At 37.0% G+C, this 23,794-nt stretch overlaps 1 protein-coding gene across 4 annotated transcripts in view; it reads right to left on the minus strand.

Annotated features, from left to right (window-relative positions):
• Positions 1–23,794, minus strand: part of dnajb6b (DnaJ heat shock protein family (Hsp40) member B6b) — a 103,933-nt gene that overhangs the window by 46,199 nt on the left and 33,940 nt on the right. For 2 of the 4 annotated variants that reach the window (XM_073054875.1, XM_073054876.1), the window contains exons 3-8: positions 21,681–21,790; positions 17,634–17,693; positions 15,877–15,981; positions 14,537–14,656; positions 12,612–12,753; positions 11,514–11,584 (exon numbers count right to left, since the gene is read on the minus strand). In XM_073054875.1, the coding sequence (XP_072910976.1) occupies positions 11,514–11,584; positions 12,612–12,753; positions 14,537–14,656; positions 15,877–15,981; positions 17,634–17,693; positions 21,681–21,790 (608 nt within the window). Of the gene's footprint in view, positions 1–10,851; positions 11,585–12,611; positions 12,754–14,536; positions 14,657–15,876; positions 15,982–17,633; positions 17,694–21,680; positions 21,791–23,794 lie in introns of those variants that run through there. The other 2 variants (XM_073054877.1, XM_073054878.1) reach the window with 2 other exon arrangements.

Consider the following 23,794-nt stretch of genomic DNA (forward strand, 5'->3'; position numbering starts at 1 on the left):
ATTCAAAAAAAAATAGAAGTGCAAGGGGACCTGGGTGTCCTCATGCAGGGTTTTCTAAAAGTTAACTTGCAGGTTGAGTCACTGGTGAGGAAGGCAAATGCAATGTTAGCATGCATTTCGAGAGGACTAGAATATAAGAAAAAAGAATGTTATACAGAGACTTTATAAGACATTGATCAGACCGTGCTTGGAGTATTGTCAGCAGTATGGGGCCCCTTATCTAAAAGATGTGATGGCAATTGAGAGGGTCCAGAGAAAGTAAAGGAGAATGTTTCTGGAAAAGAAAGGGTTACTGTATGAGAAGCATTTGATGACTCTGGAATGAGAGGGAATCTCAGTGAAACCTTCAAATATTGAAAGGCCAAGATAGGGTGGATGTGAAGAAAATGCTTCCTTCCTAGAGTGGTTCAGTCTAGGATCAGAGGACACAGCCTCAAAAGCGGGATGTCCTTTTGGAACAGATGATGATAATAAATTCCTCTATCCAGTAGATGGTGAATCTGTGGACTGCTGTGGAGGCCATCATTGAGTATATTTAAAGCGAGGATTGATAGGTTTCTTGGTTAGTCAAGGCATCAAAAGTTACAGGGAGCAGGCAGGAGAATGGGGTTGAGAGGGATATGATAGAATAGTGAAGCAGACTCGATGGACCAAATGGCTTAATTCTACCCTAATATCTTATGATCTACATTTCATTAGGATATTTTGCATATCACCAAACACTAATAAATTTCTACAAATACAACTTGGAAAGCAATGCGACCGGTTAATTGCCATCTGGTATGGAAGTGAAGTGGAAAAAACTACAGACGGTTGTAACTCAGCCAGCTCCATCATGGGCACTTGCCTACCCAGCATTGAGAACATCTTCAAATAGCAAAGGCTCAAGAGAGCAGCATCCATTATTGAGGACCCTAACCATCCTGGACATGCTCTCTTCTCATTACTACAATCAGAGAAGAGGTACAGGAACCTGCAGACAGACAACATTCTGGAACAGCTTCTTTCCACCCACCACCAGATTACCTGAAGGTTCATGAACCCATGAACACTGCCTCACTACTTTGCAAATGAGAAAATCCGTAGATGCTGGAAATCCAACCAACACACACAAGATGCTAGAGGAACTCAGCCGGCCAGGCAGTATCTACAGACAAGAGTACAGTCAACATGTCCGGCAGAGACCCTTCACATGCTTTTCTCCCCCATAGATGCTGCCTGATCTGCTGAGTTCCTTCAACACTTTGCATGTGCTGCTTGGATTGCCAGCACCTGCAGATTTTCTCGTTTGTGTTTGGATTACTACGCTGTGAAACCTCTTCCAGGGATGCCTGCCCTGAAGTTATTGAAATCTTCCCTTCAATGAGAGTTCAATGAACCCTCTCTCACTGCTCCCCCTTCTGTAATCTCTGCTGCATCCAACTGAAGGGTCTCCACCTGAAATGATGACTGTACTCTTTTCCAGATACTGCCTGGCCTGTTGAGTTGCTCCAGCATCTTGTGTGTGGTGCTTGGATTCCAGAATCTGCAGATTTTCTTGATTGCAAAATAGTGACGCAGTGTTCATGAGGCCGAGTTCCTCCAGCATTTTGTGTTTCACTATTTTGCTCTCTTTTTGCACTACTGATTTATTTTTTATTGTAACCTATAGTAATTTTTATGTATTGCACTGTACTGTAGCCACAAAGTAACAAATTTCATGCCAGTGATAATAAACCTGATTCCAATTTAACATTACCTCATGGTTGAGAAACCAGTAGACAATCAAGAAATGGATTTAAATTTAGTAGGTGATAACTATTGAGCTTATTGTCCAAACACATTTCATATGAAGTTTGTTAATAACAAACATTTTTTTAATATTCACTTTGTTGGCTGTGCTGACAGGATTGAAAACTCTCAAAAGGTTTTGGGCTTCATATTCACGTCATCAGAAAATAAGGTACGGGGACCGCAAGCTTGCTTCTCCATTCAAAGTATCATAGCTGACTCAATCTGAACTTCAACACCACCCCCCCCCCCCCAAAAGGGATCTTTTGAATAGAAAAAGGAACCAAATCTCTAGTGAATGTGGATTTCAAAAGCTGTTCTGTGATCTGAAATCCTCCAGAAAAAGGAAATTGTCCCAAGTTGGATAGAAAATTAACAAACAAAATGGATGTTAGTGCTGTGCAGAATTAAGAATGAACGGGATAAATCAAATGCACTAGAGATTGCTCATGAACTATGACTCCTGCTATATTAGGGCTTTTGATTTTTATTAAAAAGGATTTGGTTTGGATGATGGACTGAATAATGGTTCTGAATTCAAACCCTGCATGACAAAGTATAGGCATGAAATGCTAGACAGAACTCAGTAAGCCAGACAGCATCTATGGAGAGCAGTACAGTCAACGTTTCAGGCCAGCATCTGCATATTTTCTCTTGTTTGTGACAAAGTATAGAACTGAAAATGCTCTGGGGAAAAAAAAAAATAGGTATACAAATACAATTTTGATCTTTTTTTAAAAAAAACTACTGATGCAGCATTATAATTTCACCGAAGCTGCGTGAAAAGAAAATAAAGTTGAAACGTTAAAGATGAAAATTCATTTCTTTTGGTTGTAAGTCAGTAAAGTTAAATGTCTAAGACACAATCCATGAAATAAGAACTGGATCTCAAAAACTGTTCAGTGATCTGATACCCTCTAGAGAGAAAAAAAAGTAGTATCGAGTTAGTATAAAAGGAAAATGTCCAACTGGGACAGAAATTTGATTAGCAGCATAATAAAGTGGGTGTTGGTGCTGTACAGAATGGAAGGCGGAGGGATAAATCAAATGCACTAGAGATTGCTTGCAAAATGATAGTTCTTAAATGCTATTGCATTCATCTAAAGTTCATGACCTTTGGCACAAAACTACAAGAGGTACCTTTCTTTTGAAAATGTTAATTCACTGTACAATTACACTAAATGCACTGTGCTTGTACAAAAGTTTAGTTAGAATACTACGGATAATTCTCGCAACATACACAAAATGCTAGAGGAACTCAGCAGACCCGATAACTCTTGTTGCTTTACATCGGGTTCCATAACCTGAAAGAAGTTGGAAGAGTAGGAAAAGTACTCATTTGGGAAATCAAATAATATACTATAAGTGGCAGCCAGGAAGCAAAGTACTATAATGTCTTGAAATCTGAGATAAAACAAAAATACCGGAAATATTCAGGTCAGGCAACATTTCTAGAGGGAGATGCAAGATTAATGATTGAGGTAGATGAGCATTTACCAGACCTGTATAAAGTTCAGATGCTACCTGACCTACTGATAATCGCCATTTGTTATTTTAGGTTTTCAGCATTTGGAGTCTTATTCCCCACCACCCCGAATAATAACCAGATAGACAAAAACAGGAGCAAGAGAAGGTCATTCAGCCCTTCAAACATCCCCTCCATTCAAAACCACCATAGATAATCATCCTAATTCAATACCCCAATCCAGCTTTTTCCTAATGTACCTTAATCCCTCTGGCCCCTAAAAAGTTCAAATACACAAACTATCCAAAAAAACTTTATAAACTTTTCAAAAAAAACTAAAACTTACAAATAAGATCCAGATTCCAAGCTAATAGCTCTGATATACTGCAGAATCTTGGTGAAAAATTTGGGGAGTTGGCCTAGTTTTGAGCCAAACATATCACAAACCTGACCACCTTTTTGGTAAGATAACAAAAAAAATTAATGAAGCTAGAACAGGAAATATAGTACATATGGGCTTTTGACAAAATTCTACATGGTACACTGATCAAGGAGGTTAAAGAACAAAGTATGCAGGCAATCTAGACCCAAAATTAGCTCAGTGATAGAGGATAACTATGGCTATTCTAACTGGAAATCAAGTTAGAGGTGTTAAACAGGGATTGGTGGCAGGACCTTTGTAGTCTGTGATATATAAAATTGCAGTGAGGCTCTTGGTGCTGATTAGTAAAGCTGCTGACAACACAAAATTAGTAGGCATAGATTTTGAAGAATGTTGTCTACCCTGCTGAACAGAGCCTACCCCCATATGGATAAACAGGGCAGCACTGTGAGGATCATGTTTTTTTTTTAAATGTCTTCTCGAGTGCCTTCACTATCATACAGCCCTCATTGCTGAAGGAAAAGCTCCATTCAATGCAGACCGGCACTTCCATTGTATCCTGGATAATGGACTACCTGACGGGCAGGCCACAGTCTGTGTGGCTTCAGAGCTGTGTGAAAGACATGGTTGTAACCAGCACACGGGCCCCACTGGGGACCAAATTAGCTTCCTTCCTGTTTACCCTGTATTCCTGTGACTCCACATACAGAATCATGTCATCTGCTGAAATTCTCCAATGGTTCAGCAATAGTTGGATGTATTAGGGGAGGATGGGAGGATAAATACAGGGCCCTGGTGGAGGACTTTGTCAAATGGTGCAAGCTGAATAATCTGCAGTTCAACATCAGTAAGACAAAGGAGATGGTGATGGTCTTTAGGAAGACTAAGCCTGCATTACTCCATTATTATTGATGGTGAGGACCTACAACTACCTTGGAATGCAATGCACCAGGATGACAAACTTGAGTGGAGCAGCAACACAGAGGCTGTGTACAAGGGCCAGAGTCACCTCTACCTGCTGAGGAGACTGAGGTCCTTTGGAGTATGCAAGCCTCTCATTCACATGTTCTACCAGTCTGTTGTCGTCAGTACAAACTTCTAATGTGGTGATGAGCTAGGGCAATGGCATCAACACAGCTGATACCAACAGGCTCAATGAACTGATTAGAAAGGCTGGCTTTGTTCTAGTCTTCAAACTTGAACAAAGGACCCGGTGAAAAATTCTGGCAATTCTGGACACTGTTTCTCACCCTCTGCATGCCACCTTGGCTGAACAGGAGCACTTTTAGCAATTGACTAAGACCAACCGCACTACTCCAAAGAACACTATACAAGGCCATTCTTACCTTTCGCAGCAATTAGGGTCAACCTACAGCTGGAGAAGTGATGACTCCCATCTGCAAGACTGTCTGCAGCAAATTAATTTTAATTCTTTTTACCTCTCATCTAATATTTATATCTATGCACTTAACTATTGTGACACCAATTTCCTTTGGGATCAATAAAGTATCTATCTATCTAAGAATACGGAGGCGCACATATCAGCTAGAAAGTGGAGCAGAGTAGTGGCAGAAGGGATTTAAGTGAAGTAATACATAGTGGGATGTCAAATGGTGGCAGGACATACATTACAAATTATTGTAACAGCAGCAACCTCAGAAGTACAGAGTGACATTGACGTGCAAGTTCATAAAATTCCTTGAAAACGCCAATTGAGATGTTTAGGGTAGTGAAGGCAGCCTTTTGAATGCTCGTCTCCATAGACTAAAGCACGGAGTATGAGATAGGTTAAATGATCTGTAGGGATGGCACACAAAACAGTGATTTTTTTAAAAAAAACTGTGGTAGGTGATAAACCAGTTTACCAATGTTGCAGATGTACAAATGTTTGACTAGATTCTACTTAAAAATGCTGCGTACAGCTCTAGATAGATGTCACATTAAAAATGTGGTAGCATTAGAAAGAGTGCAGAAGAGATTCACTAAGGTGTTGCAGGTAATGGTCAGCTATAGCTACAAGGAGAGATTGTTCTCTCAGGAATGGCAGAGGGTCAGCGGTAGACTTCAAGGCTTTTAAGAACAAGAGGCGTAAATGTGACAGATTATCAGTCCCGTCCATTCCCCCCCCCCACCCCCACCGGATATTTGAATCCAAAATTTGAGTGCATGTTTACAGTGAAAAGGGAGAAAGGTTTAGAAACACTGAAAAGCAAGTTTTTTCTATTGGGTGGTAGTAAAGACAAATTTTAAAAATGTATTTAGACATGTACTTGGATAGGAAAGGAAGTTGAGGGATACAGCCAAAATGCAATCAAAAGGGATTAGTGTAGATGGGCATTATAGTCGGCATAGACAAGTTGGTCCAAAGGGCACTTTGCTGTGCTGTACAGCTCTATGACTCTGATACTGCTACTTTCTGATATGTAATCAGCCAGCCCTTTTTTAATTTAAAGTATTTTAAATAATAATCAGGTCATGTTCAAATAGCTTGCAAATATATGGAAGTATAAATTACTAGGCATCCAATTACTTTAGGTATCAGTAAAGTCTTTTCAAAAGAGTACCGATGTTAAAAAAAAAATTGTGCACTCATGCAGTAAGCATGTTTAAATTCATTCTGCTTTGTAGCTTGATTACTGAACATTACAGATTAGATGCACTAGCTGGTCTTTTCCAGTCAATTGATTTCATACATTTATAGTTCTCCAATAAGAGGTCACCATTTTAAAGCAGCTATTTGTGAGAGAGGAGGAGCTGGGGAAAATTATGGTTTGTTTGGTGCATAAAACACTATCAGAATCATTACCATATTTTTTTTTTAAATGCCAGGTAACAGAAACAGTCAAAAACCACACTAAGCTGTACAGTTGTGGGTTGGAGATTTGGATTGCTGAAACAAAGGCTCAAAAGATAATGAGTGGAATGATTTTGTACAGTACTAACTTTTAATGTGCTGTCCGTACCGTGACCTAATCTAAATGCTATATTCCTGCCAAATAAAAAGAACCAAAAAAAGCTTAAAGCAAAAATACCACTTAAGTGGCATTTCACATTAGGCTACAAGATATTCTTTGAAGCTCTATGGTTTGTGCTGTGCTGCAATAGAGCGCGCGCTAAAATTTGCAGGTACACAAACTGCTGCTTGATATCAATGTGGAAAGACATTCAATTTAAACTGTTTATGTAACAGGCAGATGTATTTACAATATTTCAGAAACATTAAATTCACAGTTAATTGATAATGCTGTTTAATTTAGATAGATTTAGAACCTCTTAGTATTCTTCCATAAAGGTTATTTCAGAAACATTAAGTTCTAAGGCAATTCCAATCTATAATGAAGGAAAATTGGAAGCCACCTATTAATACCACCAGATGAAATGTATAGGGGCCAGATACAACAAAATATCAACTACATCCAAAAGTAGCTTCAGAATATACTTGCCAATGAATGAATGATACTGGATTTCTTTGTTGTTAGTCACAAGGATTTGAAATAGAATGTAGGTGGCATGATAAGCAAGCTTCGAGGGCAACAAAACTGGTGATAAGAGTGGTCAGTGAAGAGGTTTTCTAAGCTTTCAACAGGATCTAAATCAACTGAATTTAACTCAAAAGTACAAAGTGAGGCATTTTGGCAACTAGATTAAACTAGTGTGTGCAGAAAAGAATGGTGCTTGAGGGCTTAGTTTACAAGGAGACTACATAAATTAATAACATCTTTCTTGCAGCAGAGGCTGAGGGGTGATAGAGATTTATAAAATTATGAAGGTCATTGAAAGGATAGTCACAATATTTTTCCCAGCCCAGGGGAGTCAAAAATTAGAGGGCATAAGTGAGTGTGGAAATATTTAAGGGGGATCTGAGTGGTAAAGATTCAGAGGGGACCTGAGAGTCAAGCTTTCCCAACAGGGAATGGTGGATATTTAGATTAGTTACCAGAGGTGTTAGGAGTACATTTAAGACATTTGGACAGTTATATTGACAGAAAGGTTACTTTCATGGGCCACATAGGTTGAAGGAGATTAGCTTCAATGGGCCTGTACACTTGCTGTTTTAACTCCATGAATCTCTAAACTAGGTTGAAACTATCTGCTCTATTATCGAAGTATTTTATTTGGTATTCATACAAGATTCTTTCATTGGTTAAAGCACCTTTCTCTTACAATCACATTAATTCTAAAACCCAACATGCTTCCCAATATTGCTTCCATACTTCCTGTGTCTGATTCTACCACATCAGTTTGTATGCAGGTTTACGATGAAAGATTGACAAGTAACTGCTTCGTCCCATTAATGCACCTTAATTTTAAGTGTTGAGCAAACCCACAAATAGAAGCATTTCTGAATGAACCTGAATACAGAACCTTTTTTTAAAAACCAGGTGAAAATCAGGAAAGGCAAGGTAATGTTTTGCTGGGTATTGGTGGTGGAGTAATGAAATTGCATGTGCAGTATGGAATCAAGCTTGGTACAAAACAGCTCAGAATCTGTGACTACCTGCACAAAGAATGCAAATCCATGAATCTCCCATGGAATAGACACCAAGGCCAAGATAATTACAAGGCTGGCTTGGGTGCACTCAAGTACGAACAAGTTCAGTCCTCATTTTTGCGAGGCAACTTCTTAAAAAGTAGCAAATTAAAATTTTGCTCGAGTTGTATTCAATTTAGCTTATGTTAGCATTTCCTTTACAATGATACAGTAGCAAATTTTAGTAATTGTTGGCTACATGTTTAAGAGTGCCTCAGTCAGAAACAAACAGGAATGTGTACATAGAGATTAATTATAATGATCTTAATTATGAGCAAAGCATCACATGAAGCTACATTAAAGTACTGTCAATAGCATTTTATAATAAGCACAAGATCTCGTCTCCTAGCGCATAAAAATGGACTCAAATTGTACCATGAAGCAAGGAGGGAAAGTTGAGTGAAAGGATCACTTAAAGTTTAAATAGTTTTGAGTAACATTAAACAGCTTCATAATTAACTCATGATCAAAGATAAAACTTTCTCAATGATGTGCAAACACATTACCAAAGTGATCTAATTTAGTTGATTCACAAAAAGTTGGATTTCATAGGACTGAAGTCACCAAAAATTCAACAATCTTGGACAAATGGATAAATCCAATGACATTAAAACAGTGCTATGGAATATGAAATAAATTTTCAAAATTATCCAAATGAAAAATTCTCAGTTTCAAAAACAGTACTGTTTTTGTCAAGCTAACTTATTAACCACAGTGAATAAAAAGGATTTTTTATTAACATGCTGATGTTTTATTAACTACCTGATAAGTGCTCAAGTCCTCTGAACAGCCAAAAGATCAGTATAAAGAATAGTCCGTATCTGGATTTTGGCATAATCATGGCCATAATAACAAACTAAGTTATATTGGTGAGGATCATAAGGACTTCATCGAGCATCTATAGAATCATTTTGGTGGTGCTTCAATATTCAAAAAGCAAAGCACTATTGTGGGCTTATTAATCTAGTGTCAGTGGGAAGAAAGTTTGGAGGATATATATCAGGGATGCTCTTTACCAATTCTCGACATTGACAGAGGTCCCAAAAAAAACAAACACAACTTTGATAAAGAAAATGCAGTCTTGTATTACTGATCTGGTGAGACCTTACCCTCCCTATCCAACATGCCAAATCCATTTTTCATGTTCACAGATAACATCACAATTAGGCACTGCATTTAAACTTCAACATGATGAAGTACCTCAATCAGCTGTGGATTGGTGGAAAGATTAGTGAAGCTGGAATAGTGACAAGTGAAATCCTGAAATGTTTGGATCATTATCCTTCACATGATTAGACAAGGGCAATGTTAATATTGTTTACCATTTGCAGAGATCATCAAAATCTGTCAATGCTCCAACACCTTAAAAATTGTAACCTTGTTCAGATACAAGGTTGCACCCCAAACCAGTCAACATTGAACATACATGTCACACTACTTATAAACGTCAAATTGATGAAAGAAAATGTGTGCAATAATTCAGTGCATCGAACTCCACAACCAGTGCTGTTAGGCCACAACAAAAGCAAATAGTTTATTAGGATACATAGACAGGCTGAAGCAATACAAAACAGAGCATAACAATAAACAATACTCTGGTTAAAATACATTAAGAACAGACGATAAGAGGCCTGTAAAAGTTTAGGTGTGGTGGCAATCATTAAATTTATACCCATCTTAAAATCCCTGAGCTATCACAATGGATTAAGAGATTTGGGTCCTTTCTAAAAAAGATTAAATCATAATTAACAGGTTATCTTTGAATACACTTGTATTTCCTCAAAAGATTAAGGAGTGATATTGAGAAAATAATTAAAGAGATAAAAAGGTTAAGAGCGAAATTGTGAAAGGGAATTCAGAAAAAGGAAACATTAAAATTAGAACCTGATCAGAAACATTGATGTCTCCAAGTACTCCTTTACACCAATAGCCATGGAAAAATGAAAGGCTTCCCAGCATTTGAACAAGTGTTTAGGTAGTATTTTGATTATTACTGATAACTGGAATGGTTCATTGCCAACTAGCCAAATGAAAGTAATTTATTTGTCATCTTTAATCGCCAACACAATTCAAGAGAACCAACTTAATTAGCTCACATTCATTTTGGGCAGAAAGTGGCACTTGCTGAACATGTTGTCAAGGAAGCTGTAAGGAAATGAGCTTAAGGCCTACTTGTCATTTATGTTCAGGTTTTTGACTTGTAGCACTGAATTAACATTGGCCACTGCTACTGAAAATAATGTACATTCAGTACAAGTACAGCAAGCATTTGAAACCAGTCTGAAACTGGCATCTAAGCAACAGATATTTTGTTATGCAGGAGACCAATGCTGGCTAAACAAAGAAATAACTCTAATAATGTTAAAAGCATATTATTTAATGCTTTTCTTCCAAGATTGCACTAGAAAGCCATTAATGTTTACTAATGAAATTAAATGCAATATGACTAGTTATCAAATGTTTATACTTCTGTTCAAATTTTATTTTATTTTCACTGAATTCTTCAAACTTTAAATTCTCTCCACAGACAATGGATTTTAACTGACGGTCATCTTGCCATGCCGAATAATTCAGTAGGAATTATTCCACAAGGCAATTAAGACTTTTAAGCCATATTGTGATTATAAGAAAGCACTGCACATTAAAACAGCTACAAATAAAATGTGCAAATTTGCAAATAAACCAAATCACCACATAGACGCATTATATTTTTCCATGCCCTTTTAATGGTTGTGCCACAAACATTTTCATGTCATTTGTTAACAAATATCAAGATTTCATTCTGCCAGCATCAACATATTAAATTGTCAATGTGATCAGATATTAACAGCATAAACACTAATAGGTCCCAAAACATAATTAATGTGGCATACATGCAAACTGAAACCACAAAAAGACAATTTAAAGCAAAATTGCAACTATGTCATTAAATATTCTTAATTATAATTACTGGCAAGTACAAAAGAGCGTTAGAAAATTTAACAGGTTCAGCAAGTTCGACACTAAACTGCATTCATTTAACTCGAGAAATTTGGAGTGGACAAATTTTCTTAAATTCACAAGGTAAATATGTTCAATGGAAACTGTTATACAGGAAAGTGCATCAATAAATTTGTAACAGTTCAAAAAAATACTAGATGGTCCTATTTTGTGGTCCCGTCAAAGTAAACTCCAAGTATGGCATAAACATCATTGAATTATTGGTGCCATGAGCAGCAGAATTAATTTGAACTAAACATAACAAATAATGTAAAATTCCTTCTGGATTTTCCCAAAAACCTTTTCCCCATGAATGCTCTCCATTTTCATTTGTTAAATATGAGGGAACATTTACTTGTTATCCAACCGAAGTAGCTGCTCCTTACCATTTATTGTTAAAGATTTTAATTGGCCATCTTCCTCTACTTCCACTCTTTCTTGGCCGTTTTCTACAATCCTGAAAATTTAAAAGTCAGGCATCAACTTCAAAGATAAATTTGAAAAACTAACATACAGGAGTGGCTGATCTGAAAATAAAGTAAATGATTTCAATGTAGGGAACGAATAGATAGAGGAAATATTTGCAAAACCCCACCATAGTTCAATTGACCAGGAATCAGGCTGCATTAGATTCTGCTTTGTATAATAGAACAGGGTTAATCAGCACTCTTGTAAAGCCAGGGAAATTCTAACATGGAACAAGTGCCAAGTGCCTCAAACATCACTATGAAAACATCTAAATACTTGCTTGGAAAACAAAAACAATTCCAAATAGAGAAAGGACCAAGTGGCATAATATTCAAGAAGTTAAATATTAGTGATATGAGAGAGGCTAAAGGCACCAAAAGCTTTGCAGCTCCTGTACTTCAAAGACTCAATACAGTTAGCATTAGTAATGGTCTAACAAAATTTCAGATTTATTTTTTTTAAAAGAAAAAATGGCCCCATTTGTTTGGAAAAGTTTAAAACTAATGGTCAAGAAAAGGAGGGAAAACAGTACAGTACAGATCAGCTGGCCTGAAATCAGTAATGCAGAGGATTTTGAAATCCATTTAGAGTTTGAGCATGTGATAAGGAAACAGTGAATATAATTTCTTTACATTTACAAAAGGAATTTACAGCACAAAAATATTTTGAAATGTACTCTAATGAGCACACTAAAGGAAGGGTATGGAATTTGTACAATTAAATGCATCTGACGTAGAAGCAATGATCTTATTAAATAGAGAAACAGTTGAGGGGTGTATGGTCTATGCCTTTATGTGCTAATAAAGTCTACTTATGTACAAATGCAAGCCCATAAGAAAATAACATGCTAAAGGAACAGGATTGATAGATCAGTTGCCCCAGCTGAATTTCTACCAAATTAAATAAAGCAACTTTAGAAGAGGAAATGTAGAGTTTGTTAGAAGAATAAGCTCAGTAAATCTTATCAGAAAATTTCAACTTAGATACTTTATGCTGAGTAACAAAACTTAGAATACCTCTTAGTGGTGACTTTCCTGCCATTAATAAATTTTGTGGATGTTGATACTGATCGGAAGTTACCCATTCCACTACCACCAAATGAAGAGGAGGAAAATGATGCTGTTCCGAGATTTCCAAATGAACTGAATGAAGTAAAACCTATAGAAACAATTCAATATAATATTTTTTTTTAAATTCACTAAAAATCAAATTTTCTTTGCAAGTTGATGCAACATTAAGTGCAAGCTAAATGATCATGGAATGAAAGGTTTTGAAAAAATTGTTCTGCCTCTTTTCAGTCATGGGAGACATATACTAACAGAAATAATTATAAAACTGAATAGATTGTATGCAATTTCTACCAGCAGTATTATGTACAACTTCAAGTCTTCAGGAGAAATATGCCTTTTATAGAGCAAGCACTTCTAAGGTTCACCATCCTGGGATGCAGACATACAGAGATTGGATGAATGAGGCTTCTAGTTAAGAGTTTAGAAGCTCTCAAACCAACAGAATTCCAATAGGACTGGAAGTCTAAATGTAGGAACAGTGAGAGAATCCCAGAGGGGATTAACACAAAAAATTTTTGAGATTAGTGTATGCATGGAATTTATCAAAGAAAGCAGCTAAAGCCAAATCATTAGATATATTCAACAAGTTGGATATAGTTCTTCAGGATAAAGAGATGTCGGAGAGAAAAAGCAGGAAAGGGGCATCATCATGGCAATCAGACGAAGTGTCAAATATCCAACTCTAACTCTCAACTACTTGTTTCCAAATTGATAAAGACTTGAAAAGAATGATTGCTTATGCAGTTCAACAGATAAAAGTCTAATGGCATTATTTCACTATTAAAAAGAATACAAATCTGAATTTATCATTTTTGGTCCACTTTCCCCACAGTACATTTATGTTAACAAACACTGATCACAATATGTTAGCTCACAACCAAATGTATTAGGTTAAAAGTCTATCAGCCCTAATCCACTTGCAGGCCTCGCCCTCAAAGACAACTCAACTACCCTCAAAGCCATACAAATTATCAAATAATTGGTTTGGCAGCTCTAGGAGGCAATTCCCTTCAAACATTTTGGATCAGATGGTTATCAAGAGGCATTTATTGGTATCATCACAGTCAATGGGCAATCAAATAAATGATATTCCAAGTCACTGAGGCACTGAACAAAATGGATGAATTATACAGAAAAATCTGTTTCTGGACCACAGACACTTAATTCCACTGCATCATATTTTTAACAAAATAATAAACTACTCAAATGCAGAAGCAACCAAAATAATTAAGAATTTGCAGGAAAAAGTGAACGATTGAATGCAAGAATCACTTCCAACTCATTTCTGTATTAGACAATGAAGAAATATCTTCATAATTTTGTTCATTTTTGCAAAGTTGAAACATACTGTACAGAAAAAAATTCATGTCAAATTCAAAACCATTTATACCCAAAAATAGATAGAATTTGCATTCCATTTAAAACCTATTACAATATCCTCACTTGCCCTTCAATATGCTCCACTGATTAGTTTAACAGCCAAGAACCCGATTAAGAGGATTTAATGATACAGTCACTGGTCAAGTAGTGTTTCAGTCCCCATATACTTATTCAGCTAGATTAGCCCTGCAGTCAACAATTCCTTCAAGTCAAATCTCCATTCCTGAGCAAAAACAAAAAGTTTGATTTTCCAAAGTAGTTATCAGTAGTGTACATCAGTTTCAAAACAATGATAACTTCGTCAAAAGTAGCCAGCCAATTGCTAATGAAGTCAGCGTTTTTTCTTACATACAGATACTTGTGTTTAAACTATAAGGTGGTTTTAACTATAAATTTGTAAGCTCTGAAGCAATACATATCAATAATTGTTTCAAGATTCATAACCCATGAGCAATGGTTATACAATCAAAAACTTGACATTTTATATTTACCAGTATCAAAAGCAGGAAATCCACCAAAGGGAGAGAAGAAAGGCCCTCCTCCACCCCTGCTTCTTTCAACTCCCCTTCGACGTCGTTGTCCAAAAAAACTTTCAAAGGGATCATCCACTGCTAAACAAGACAGCCACAAAATGAAACAATTGTGCTCTTTAGTTATAATTACAGTTCTGGAATTTGATGCTTTACTACATATTCAGTTATAAAGCATTAATTTTCCTGAAAGCATGGCGTGAACAATTCCAGCAAATCTTAAACCTCTTTTCCAAGAACAAAAAACATTTTGCATCAGTGCTCAACCCAAGTTAAATTTTTTAGGATGTGGGCAAAATCATTTATTGTCCTACCATAAGTGCTCTTCATAAGGAACCTTGAAATGTCAGGTCCTTTAGTTAAAGTTACTCCCATAATACAGTTGGATAAGGAAATCCAGGAATTACATCACTTAGCACAAAAAGAGAATGACAAGATGATTTTTTTTTAATTTCAGGATGTTGTATAACTTGGTAGGTAGAGGGGATACTCACCAAGGTAAAGAATCAAAGACAGATTATTGAATGCTATTACAGACTCAGGAGGATTCATTTATTCAAAGTCAACCGAGACAACACTTCCAGAGTCAACCCTTCCAGCCCTTTGAGCCACGCTTTCCCAGCAGCCCGAAACAACCCCAATTAACCCTAATCTAATCACAGGACAATTTATAATGACCAAGTTAACCTACCCAGTGTCTCTTTGGACTGTGGGTAGAAACTGGAGCACCCAGGGAAAACCCACACATTCCAAAGAGAGGATGTACAGAGACTCCTTACAAAAGGCATCAGAATTGAACTCAGAATTCAGACGCCCTCAATCTGTAATAGTGTCGTTCTAACTGCTTTGCTACCATGGTTCCCCACCACCTTTTAATGTTTCAATGTTTCAGATAAGGAAGATAAAAGTAACACCCCAGAAGAATATTATAAGTTAGTTTTGTACACCAGCCACACTAGATAAACTTGATCAAACTGTCAAATGGAGCTACAAGCTCTCTATTAAAATTAGATAAGTTTCCAACACATTTAGACTTGAACAAAATGATTGGAATTTGTTATGCATTAGTGAAATATTCCACCAGTCAAAACAAATCCATGCACAAGATCTGGTAGAAGAATTTTCTTCAATTTAACATTTACTTGATTGCAATACAGAAGCCTCACATACAGCTCTAAAGTCTAAAAGCCAACACTGCTTGAGAGTTACAATTTCCCAGGGAAATTCTACCTTTCCTGTGCAAAGTATTCCGTGAAATATAATGCTGGCATCCCAATGATTCATGATGAAAAATAACTTACAGAAGAAATCTGCAAATGGATCTCTTCCTCCGAAGAATTCCCTGAAAACATCTTCAGGATTGCGGAAAGTGAAGCCGAAGTCAAAGCCTTCACCATGACGACCACCTGCATTATTTTTTAAATGGAGAACAGAAGAAAATTTAAAAAGTTATCAGAAATTATACACAAAAACTTCATGGTACTATCCAAGGAAAGGAGTAAACAGTCCGCGTTTTGGGCCAAGACATCGACTATCTACTCTTTTCCACAGATGCTGCTTGGCCTGCTGAGTTCCTCCAGCACTTTGTGTGTGTTGCTTGGATTTCCAGCAGCTGCAGATTTTCTCTCATTTGTGATTCATGGTATAATATGTTAATCACTATTTTTATTTCAAGTTTCTTCAAGCAATTAAAGAGCTTAAATTTAAATTACAGTAAGACTTTATAAATTTTTGTGTAGTGCGCAGGTGGCTGTTATATACAATTTGGCCTGGACTTCTCATGCATTAAAGAACATGCATGCCATTGTCTTTCTTAACCTCACTTCTAAATAAAAGGTTGACCTCATTGCTCAAAAACAGCATTCACTTCTGAACCACAATTAGCGCAAATCCACATTTGAAAGCAATACCAGTGTATAATTCTCACTAAACCACAGAATGTATTATGTTTAGTTGCATTTTTACAGCATAACTATCAACTGCTATCACCTGAAAATGTTCTTGCACAAAAGTGAAATCTCATTCCTTCATATCTAAATTTCTATTAAGAATATTTTAATCCAATTTTTCCAATCATCTTTCACTCACACTTTCAATTTCTGAAAAGAATTTTGAAGTAATAACTCCCCAATTTAGATTTGAGTAATTCAGTAAAGCATTTCCATTTCAGATTCATATAGGCCCAGAGCAGCACATAGTACTCTCCTCACAAAAATGACTGCTGAAGCTACAAGAAAGCTTGTGACAACAGTCCTGAATGAATGACTGAATGTCAACATTTTGATATTCAAATATTTATAATCATTGCAGACTTGTAAACAGTAAAACAAAACCAAAACATTCCAAGAAAGCACCGGAGGAATTCAAGTCAGGTGACATCTACAAAGGAAATGGCCATTTCTCTCCACTGACCTGCTGACTTCCTCCAGCATTGTGCTGTTGCCTCTCATGTCCATAAAGCCTTTCACCTAACCTTTTCCTTAACAGGGAATCTATACAACTGCTCTCAACTAATGCTTAATTTTCAACAGATAATTCAGAGGCTATAACTGGCAAATCTTCAGATGTTTGCACCAACTCATATTTCAACCAGGCAGCACAGAAGTCCCACTAAGTAGAATGCTGCACCACAGCCTCTGCTCTAAAATTGTACAGTTCTGTGTCCACCTGTCAATATGTCCACACTCCCTGAAGATTCACTTCATTTTGTCGGCCCTGTTGATACAGAGTAATGTAATGTTTCTGACTGTTTGAACTATCAAGTGCAAGTGCCCACACGGTTTGTAAGGAATAAACAAGTATTGCACCTTCACCTAGAATGTAAAATTGAGGTCAAATAAGAAGCTATTCCAAAGAAAAATGAAGTCCTCACGATCTATAACAACGTCTGTACCACATTAAATATCTGGCAACAATGAGCAAAATGCTGGAGGAACGTAGCAGGTCAGGCAGCAACTTTGGAAGGAAATGGATTGCCAACATCTTGGATTGAGAATCTGTATTTGGACTGGAGATAGTAATTTGTCTTTTTTTTTTTAAACTGTATTTTTAAACTTACCTCCACCAACATTAGTCAAACCTTCTTTGCCATATCGATCATAGGTGTCACGCTTTGAAGCTGTGTTAAGAAAAAATAATTTTAATATCAAAAGTATTAAGTTGATTTTGATGCAGTATTTTTATACATATGATTTTTTTTTATCAGCCACAAATTGTTTTGATACTTTAATACTTGTGTTTATTTTTTTTAAATCAAGCTGAGCTCTGCTGTCTGTAGACAATGGTTCTAGTTTAGCTATTCAAATGTCTACTAGATTTGCACATAGATGCAGAGTTTAATTGAGGTTTTCGGTTTGCATGCCTGAATATCAGACTTTTAAAAACTTTAAATCTATATAATTGGATGTGTTGGACGAGATACAAAATGTAGCTCTAGCTGGGTTCTGACAAAGATGTTTTATCATAGAAATATGCTAAGACCATGAGAAATAGGTTATTCTGTCCCTCAAGCTTTCTCCACTATTGAATATCATTGTTAATCCAACAATCCTCAAAGTCACTTTCCTGCCTTTCCCCCATTACATTCTATTCCCTTATTAGAAGCCTTAATTGATTAGATTAATATTGTCCAACTACACTGTTATTACTTCTTTAATAATGTTAACATTTTTTTCGAAAGTCAGTAATCAGCTAATACCCACTTTTGCATCCCTTGCTTTTTGAATAGTTTTGAATACCCTAGCAACTGATCAGAATCTAAAGATTCTGCTCTGGAATGACCCATCTCTTCACCAATGGCTAAGTGTTACTTTATAGCTAGTTATCAATATAAGCATTCCCTTTTGCCATGTTTTTCAAAAATCTTTGAAAGTTAGAGCATAGTTTGACTCAACAGAAGTTAGGAGAAACTAATCAAACTGCAAATCAAATGCATACAGCTCTACCAGAGTTAGTTAATGGGCAATGTGAATATCTACTTTCCTGAAAAATAATGCCTGCAGATATAGGAAAATAAGCAAAGACTGCTGTAATTAATTTGCTACTAATAACAGTAAGTTAGCGCATGGCCAAGTGGTTAAGGCATTGGTCTAGTGATCTGAATGCTGCTAGTTCGAGCCTCAGTATGTTGTATCCTTGAGCAAGGCACTTAACCACACATTGCTCTGTGACGACACTGGTGCCAAGCTGTATCTGCCCTTGCCCTTCCCTTGGACAACATCGGTGGTGTGGAGAGGGGAGACTTGCAGCATGGGCAACTGCCAGTCTCCCATAGAACCCTGCCCAGGCTTGCGCCCTAGAAACTTTCCAAGGTGCAAACCCATGGTCTCTCGAGACTAACGGATGCCTATAAAAATGAAAATAACAGTAAAAGCCAAGTAGAATATTTTGGGACACTGGACTTCACTCAACTCATCACTGAGCTGATCCCAACATCTATGCACTCACTTTCAAGGATTCTTCATAGCATGTTCTCAATATTTACTTATTTATTTATTACTTTGTATTGGCAGTTAGTTCGCTTTTGTACAATTGTTTCTGTTTTGTTGGATGCTGTCTTTCATTGATTCTATTGCTTCTTTGTACTTACTATGAATGCCTGCAAAAAATGAATTTCAGGGTTGTATATGGTGGCATGTACTTTGATCATTTACTTAAAACTTTGAAATCATAAAACACCGCTGATAAACTGTACCAAACTTTAGACTGTAAATTAATTTTGAAACAGATACTATTAAGCTAAAGTACAAATTTTAAAACCCAAGGGAAAAAAAGACTTTTACCATTAACACTGACGTCTGTATTTCTATACAATACAGCATGCCATTTTCCAGGTCTAAGCCAGCTCACAGCAATCCCATTCCCCCACTAATTTCCCTTAAAACCTATTCTCCCCACATTCCTATCAACTCCCTCCAGGTTCTACTATTCACTAACAGACAAGGGACAACTTATAGTTGCCAATCAATCCAACAACTAGTACAGCTTTGATTATGTGCAAGGAAACCAGAAAATCCAGGAAACCCACGCAATTCTCACTTCAGCAGTACGTGTCTGGATTGAACCCAGGTCACTAGTGCAACTTGTAGAGCTGCCTCAGTTCTACCACACTGCAGACTCCCCTGCAGACACATCAGTACTCCCCTGATGTACAAGCAGCTTACCTCAGTACATCAAATCTTAGCAAGACTTTGCAAAGATAATCTAATCAGTAGGATGATGGTGGTAGAGCAGTAGATGTAGTGTATATGGATTTCAGCAAGGCATTTGACAAGGTACCCCATTCAAGGCTTATTGAGAAAGTAAGGAGGCATGGGATCCAAGGGGACGTTGCTTTGTGGATCCAGAACTGGCTTACCCACAGAAGGCAAGAGTGGTTGTAGACAGGTCATATTCTGCATGGAGGTCAGTCACCAGTGGTGTGCCTTAAGGATCTGTTCTGGGACCCCTATTCTTCGTGATTTTTATAAATGATGTGGATGAAGTGGAGGGATGGGTTAGTAAATTTACTGATGACACAAAGGTTGGACGTGTTGTGGATAGTGTGGAGGGCTATCAGAGGTTACAGCGGGACACTGATAGGATGCAAAAATGGGCTGAGAAGTGGCAGATGGAGTTCAATCCAGGTAAATGTGAGGTGGTTCCTTTTGGTAGGTCAAATATGATGACAGAAAATAGTATTAATGGTAAGACTTTTGGCAGTGTGGAGGATCAGAGAGATCTTAGGGTCCGAATACATAGGACACTCAAGGCTGCAGCGCAGGTCGACTCTTGTGGTTAAGAAAGCATACGGTGCATTGGCCTTCATCAATCGTGGGATTGAGTTTAGGAGCTGAGAGTTAATGCTGCAGCTATACCTTGGTCAGACCACACTTGGAGTACTGTGCTCAGTTCTGGTCGCCTCACTACAGGAAGGATTGTGGAAGCCATAGAAAGTGTGCAGAGGAGATTTACAAGGATGTTGCCTGGATTGGGGTGCATGCCTTATGAGAATAGGTTGAGTGAACTCTGTCTTTTTTCTTTGGAGCGACAGAGGATGACAGATGACCTGATAAAGGTGTATAAGATGATGAGACGCATTAATTGTGTGGATAGTCAGAGACTTTTTCCCAGGGCTGAAATGGCTAGCACGAGAGGGCGGTTTCTCAGGTAAGGACATGTTCAGCATAGATGTGGGCCGAAGGGCCTGTATTGTGCTGTTGGTTTCTGTGTTTCCATAAGTCATAAAAACACCACAAAATTTAAAAAAGGCTTTTTGTAAACAATAAGCATGAAAATTTGGACCTTTTTCTTTCTGCATGCTCATAATGCACATTTTCACATATATATTCAGATCAAAAGTAGCCTTCATCATTACTTTCAATTGATTCATCAGTTATATTTTCACTTCCAGGCAAGAGTTCCGTGAAGGAACGTAATCTAAACCACTTTGAGTAAGGCTACTTTCTCATTTACTGGTGAATAATACTTGCAAATTCATATAAGTTACTTCAAGTCAAGAGACAAACATAAAGCAGCTGGATGCCAGTTTGAGTGAAGAAATAGCCACAGGGCCAAATTTCAAGAATATGACTACACAAAATAGCTGAAAGAACATGTACTCACAAGCAACAGTCTATTAAAGATGACAAATGTTACTGGTGAATGCTTCAGAGCATTCTGAAAAGGCATAAAGGTATTCACACAGTGATCTAACAGAGTGTTAGAAATACAGACCAGAGACAACAGTGACATTGCTTGCAAATTAATTGGTAGAAGCTACAATATCTAGAAGTGTACCAATCTTGACTCGAGTCTTTTTTTAAATTTGGGACAGCAGGTAAGTTTCCTTGACCACTGCAGAATGCTACAAAATAATACCCTAGAAATCAGAAATCATGAGCATTAAAACTAACTGTCATTAAAAAATGTAATATTTCCAAAATATTTTTGGTATGAAATTTGAATTTTTTGAAAGCTTTCATAAATGTTAGTTTCATTCCAGATGAGAACATTTAAAGCTACATTTCAAGAATAATCGACATCCTTCCATGCTGACCTTAAATTGCTTTAATAACAACAGCTCAAGTAACATTTCAGATGAAGTATTCCATTCAATAAAACTTACAATCAGAAAGAACTTCATAGGCTTCTGAAAGTTGCTTAAATTTTGATTCCGCTTCATCCTTATTGTCAGGATTCTTATCAGGGTGCCATTTCAGTGCCAGTTTGCGATATCTATCCAAAAATGTAGCATTCAGTTAAGTATAAAGAATATGCAGAAAATTCCTTGTAAGCCAACATACAGGTAGATAAACAAAATAATACATGCAATAACAGGATCATTTCATTAAAATTGTACACACCGAATCTGACTTCCATTATTGCAGCAGGCATTTTTTACAGAATTTTCAGTTGGAAATAGGAAAATGTCTAAATTGCCAATAACCAAAGTAATTAGTTGCAGTGAATAATTTCTTGAGGTATAATTTATCTCAGTGACTCAATAATGTATTATACATCACCATTTTATTGTTGCAGTGGCCTTTCAGACGACAGTTTGCCAGAAATCCCAAGAATTTAGCCATCCCCATTTTGATTGCACTTTATTCAACAATGCTGTTACAACAGATATTTTGTTACTGCATTATCGAATTTATTTGCAGTTGGGTGCATGCATTTCGCACTACTCACTGCAGCAGTGTGTTATCTACCCATATGATCGAACCTAATGTACTCTGAATACCAGATCTGATCATATTTGCTGCATTATAAAGCTGAAAGAATTACAACTATGGGCAATGAAGCCAACTCTTGTAAATTTAATTCGGCTATGTACCATTTATTTTATCCTACGATTATGGTTTGTACATGTCAGAGTTCTAGCCAACTGCCACACACAAGATTGGACATGCCTTTCAGGTAGACTGGGAGCCAAAGTCATTAAAAAGACAAAATTGGAATTCAGTATGCAAAGAATTAAAGTGGAAAAAAAAATGATCTCTGCATTTCCAGTGGCAAACCCCGGCTTTTATATTTCCATGCAATTTATCAGGAAATCTGAAAATCCCCCACCAGAATTACAACAGCAATACAATGAGACCAATTACCCAAAAACCAATTCTAAGGAGAGGGAGATAGAGAATCCCTGATTTGTTCTCAAGAACTTTAATGCTCCCTGGCAAAGGAACTTATCAAAGGACATGCTTCTGGCAAATGGAATAAATGGAACGTTACTGTGGGAGACCTCAACAATGTGAACTTCCTACTATTACAGAGACAGGTGCGAAAAAAAGGGCCCGAAGGATCACTGGCGACCTGAGTCACCCCAACCATAAACTGTTTCAACTGCTACCATCTGGGAACCGGTACCACAGCATTAAAGCCAGGACCAAAATGCTCCAGGACAGCTTCTTCCACCAGGCCATCAGACTGACTGATTCATGCTGATACAATTGTATTTCTATCCTATATTGACTGTTATGTTGTATATCTTACTGCACATACTATTTATTACAAACTACTATAATCTGTACATTGCACATTCAAATTGAGACAAAGATTTTTATTCCTCACATATGTGAAGGATGTAAGAAATAAAGTCAATTCAATTAGGAACAGCTTCTTCCCTCTGCCAAGCGATTTCTGAATGGACATTGAACCCATGAACACTACCTTACTATTTATTTTATTCCTTTGCTTTCGCAATACTTAACTGCTTAAAATGTACATACTTGCAGTAATTCAGGTTTTTTCTCTATTATGTACTGCATTGTACTGCTGCCGTAAAGTTAACAAATTTCACAACATATGCCATTGATATTAAATTTGATTCTGATGATTATGATCTAGTTAACTATAACCTCTACACAATTTATTTAAAAAAAATAAATGAACCACAGTACTGTGCAATATACACATAAGCACACACATCTTGAATGCCCAAGACTTTTGCACAATACAGTATATTATGTCTTTCCAGTTACAACAGCGAACACTCCAACTAGTTTATCAGCACTGGTTTTCAGTGCTTGGCCAGTTTCCACACTCGGGCTGGATGCTTTCTAAGGGTTCACAATGGCCTCGGAGGGCTGTCAGAGCTGTAGGAGTTTGCAATGATGTCTCCATATTTCAACAGTCAAAGCAAGCTAAAAGGCATTAAGCTCATCTGGGAGTAAAACCTTAGTGACACCAATGTCATTTGCTTTCACTTTGTAGGTGGTGACATTCAAGTCCTGCCAC

The sequence above is a fragment of the Hemitrygon akajei genome, chromosome 8, assembly GCF_048418815.1.
Source record: "Hemitrygon akajei chromosome 8, sHemAka1.3, whole genome shotgun sequence".
In the NCBI taxonomy this organism is placed as follows: Eukaryota; Metazoa; Chordata; class Chondrichthyes; order Myliobatiformes; family Dasyatidae; genus Hemitrygon; species Hemitrygon akajei.